Source organism: Schistocerca gregaria, unplaced genomic scaffold (genome assembly GCF_023897955.1).
Source record: "Schistocerca gregaria isolate iqSchGreg1 unplaced genomic scaffold, iqSchGreg1.2 ptg000949l, whole genome shotgun sequence".
In the NCBI taxonomy this organism is placed as follows: Eukaryota; Metazoa; Arthropoda; class Insecta; order Orthoptera; family Acrididae; genus Schistocerca; species Schistocerca gregaria.
The window spans coordinates 187,625-191,019 of record NW_026062302.1 but is presented as its reverse complement, the minus strand read 5'-3'; the positions used below and the strand labels follow the sequence as shown (position 1 = coordinate 191,019).

The window sequence follows — 3,395 nt, the reverse complement described above, 5'->3', positions numbered from 1 at the left end:
ACACACACGCGAGACAGATCAGACAGGAGCCGATGCGTGAGAAGAGGAGCTGAAAGTCGAAACCGATATGAAGGAACGCTCTCCAGAAGTGAGCGTGGCGTACATGTCCGGATGCGTTCTGCTCCAGCAGAACTTGGAAACAGGCGGGGAGAACGGAACGGAGGCGACAGGGGTCGCCTTCGAAGAGCTGATGAGGGTAATATCGGACGGCCGAGACGGACTCGGAACCGAGCAGAACCGCGAGCGTCTTCTCATCGGAGGAGAGGGAAATGCCGTGGACGGGCTCCGACTGCGAAACAGTCAAGACCTCCGGCGGAGGAGAGGCAGGTGAAGCGAGCCCGGATATGCAAAAGTAATCCAAGCCTTGAAACGAAACGTGTTAGCTCTTCATAGGGGCAAATCGAACAGACCGGGCGCTTCATCGCACATCGGGACAGAACGCGCGTTCGGCGATCACCTCTGCATATACGAGAGGCGAAAGAAATACGCTCTACGGTGCAAAAAAAATTTTTTTTTTTTGAAAATACAGTACAAAAAGGTACTGGAAAGACGCAAGCGAAGCAAAAGGCGACCTCGCTTTTGAAGCGCCCGAGACGGGCGGAAGACCAAGTCAACGACACTACCCACAACCGAACTCAGGGCCTTTCGAGTCGACAATACGCACTCCCTACGCCCTCTCGAAGTCTAGAACGTTCGCACCGCCTCCTTTTCCCGCTGGCTATTTTCTATGTACCCTTTTGAAAGCATTTGAAGACATAGTTTTTGGTGATGATAAGGGGCGTCGCTCCCTTCGAACCAGCGCAAGATTGCGGCCTCTCTGTGCTACTAAGCCACGACTGACACTTCGAGTTAGAATCAAGGCGGTAAGGGTGCTGGGACGTCTCATCTAGAACCTGCATTTCGAAATTTAGTCCGTTGAAACCCTAGAGCCGGCCAACGTGCTAAATGGAGGCAGGTGCGAGACCACAACGACGCGAGAACAGCAGAGGAACTAGGAATTTTGCGCGAAGAAGAAGTTTCAGACGAGGAAGTCCCAGGTGACCTACTGTGTTGACGCAGAGAATGGCGAAAGGAAAATTCAGAAATATTATTAACAACATTGTTTGCCAACTTGTACAAGATACTTACTCATTTTTTTTTTGCGAACGCGATTAATTTTCTTGACGTGGGCGCGTTGTTGACTTGGGCTTGTTCGACCGACTCACACCATGTCCTCTGGAAACAAAGGCGAGGAAGCGGAAGGGCCCGGGCACCGACACGAAGTCCTCAAATGAAACTGGTACCCGCCAAACCCTTCAAGAAAAAAACTCTCGAGTCTAGAGAGACGCCTCACTAACCTGAAATGCAGCCGCCAAACCGTATCAAATAGAACCCTTCAAGCCTGGCGATATGCCACACCCGCTTCTGGAAGAAAGCTCGTTCTCGACTCTTTTCCGAAATACCGAGAAAAATATTTACAAGGCGTCTGGCCACTGGTACGGCTCGTAGCAACGCTATTGGACACTCGAGCGCACGGGGCGGCTACAGGGTGTTGACACAGACTTTATTTTACGTAGGTGACTAGTCGGCTCAAGGAATATGGGATTGACTGCGAGCTTAATCTGTTCGAGGGTTCTATGACGGTTCGAACCACACGAAAGACGTGGGATCCTTACGCAATCATTAAAGCACGGGATTTCATTAAGCTGCTGGCGCGAAGCGTGCCTGTCGCTCAAGCGTCCAAAATCATGCAAGACGATGTATCGTGCGACATCATCAAAATCGGCAACATTTTGCGCAACAAGGAGAGGTTTGCGCGTCGCCGCCAACGGTTACTGGGTCCCAACGGGGCAACACTGAAGGCCATCGAACTCCTGACTAAGTGCTACGTGCTGATTCAGGGTAATACCGTGGCAGCAATGGGAAGCTTTCAAGGTCTTAAGTGGGTCAGACGGATTGTCATAGACTGCATGAAAAACATCCACCCTATTTATAACATCAAGGAGCTGATGATCCGACGAGAACTGCTAAAAAATCCGGCCTTGACGCACGAAAACTGGGACCGATTCCTGCCTAAATTCAAAAGAAAAACGTCAAGAGGAAAAACCTCAAACCAAGTCCAAAACAAGTCTCCGTTCCCAGATCCGCCAGTGCCCAGCAAGGTGGATTTGGAGCTCGAGTCTGGAGGAGTATTGGATGAAGGAGGCAGAGCGAAAGCGCGCTAAGATGGAAAAGATCAAAGAAAAGCAGAAACAGGTCATGTTGGAACGTCAAAAAGAAAAAGGTCAAGTGTTTATTCCGCCCAAGGAAGAGAAGTCCAAGAAAAACCGCGAGGTACAATCCGAAATCAGTGAAAAAAAGCAAAGAAAAGAATCTGCGGAAGACACACTCAAAATGACGAAGGCTTTGCGCGAAAAACTGTCCGAAAGAAAGAACAAAAAAAGAGAAAGGATCGAAAGCGGTGACTATATATCGAAGAAAAAAAAACAAGTCATGCACAAAGTTCAGCGCGTGATTCAACGGAAGCGGGGCGTGAGATGGCGACCAAGACAGATCGGTCGTACGCCTCTGCCTGAAGCTCGCCCCGTATGGACAATAGTCATTTGACAGCACCGAGTGCAATGGACACACCTTGGTAAGCAAACGGTGCGAAGGAGAAACAATCTCCATGTATCGATAATAAACATGTAGAGGAAGACAGACAGGCGTGAGCTTGTCAGATCTGTCGCAAATTTTGTTACATAAGTGAATGAATGGGTCTTCTGTGTTCGAAAATTTCCAAAAGTGCCATGGGTCGAACTGTATCGGTCTAAACATGGCAGCAATCGAGCTCTGAACTTCGTCGGAAGATGATAACACCGTTTCTCGACATAAAGGTGGTACCAAATATGTCACGCCATTTCTTCAAATGCTCAAAAAGGAGCAGCTCTTTGCGCTGTGATAACATGTATGCATTTCAATGAAGCGAGCTTTAAGGTACATCAAAGAAAGCTTCAGATAATGCGAAAGGCAAATCGAAGGGCCTCTCAACGCCAGATAGGAACGTAACGAATTTCCTCGAGTATACACAGCAAGAGGTGTAATAGATTAAAAATTACATCACCTATGTGTACACAGCCGAGTAAGTCTCAGCCGCAATTAGAGGACGCAAATATGTCGCGGCCCGATTCATGGCTCTGCAGCTGATGGTACGATAACTCACCGGGCACCGAAAAGCTGCTAAGCGCATAACGCCCGTCACCTGGACCAAGAGAGACCAATAACGGGCTCAAATAGGCGCTTAAATTTAACTGTTTAATATCGAGTGATTCAACAAGCCACCGCGTGCAAGCCTTGTCAAGTTCTCGACAATTCAAGAAGCGAAATTTACAGAATTGAACAATTCCCGGCATCTGTTTTCGTGTGTTTTAGAAGCT

General features: G+C 48.6%; 1 protein-coding gene across 1 annotated transcript; it reads left to right on the top strand.

Moving 5' to 3' along the window:
• The first annotated feature begins 1,160 nt into the window (after nt 1–1,160).
• LOC126325937 (uncharacterized) lies at nt 1,161–2,695 on the top strand. The gene is given in 5 exon segments (XM_049995436.1): nt 1,161–1,279; nt 1,349–1,426; nt 1,429–1,475; nt 1,557–2,165; nt 2,167–2,695. Coding segments are annotated over 4 exon segments (1,113 nt in total). The 5' UTR covers nt 1,161–1,279; nt 1,349–1,389; the 3' UTR covers nt 2,587–2,695.
• The last annotated feature ends 700 nt before the right edge of the window (nt 2,696–3,395 follow it).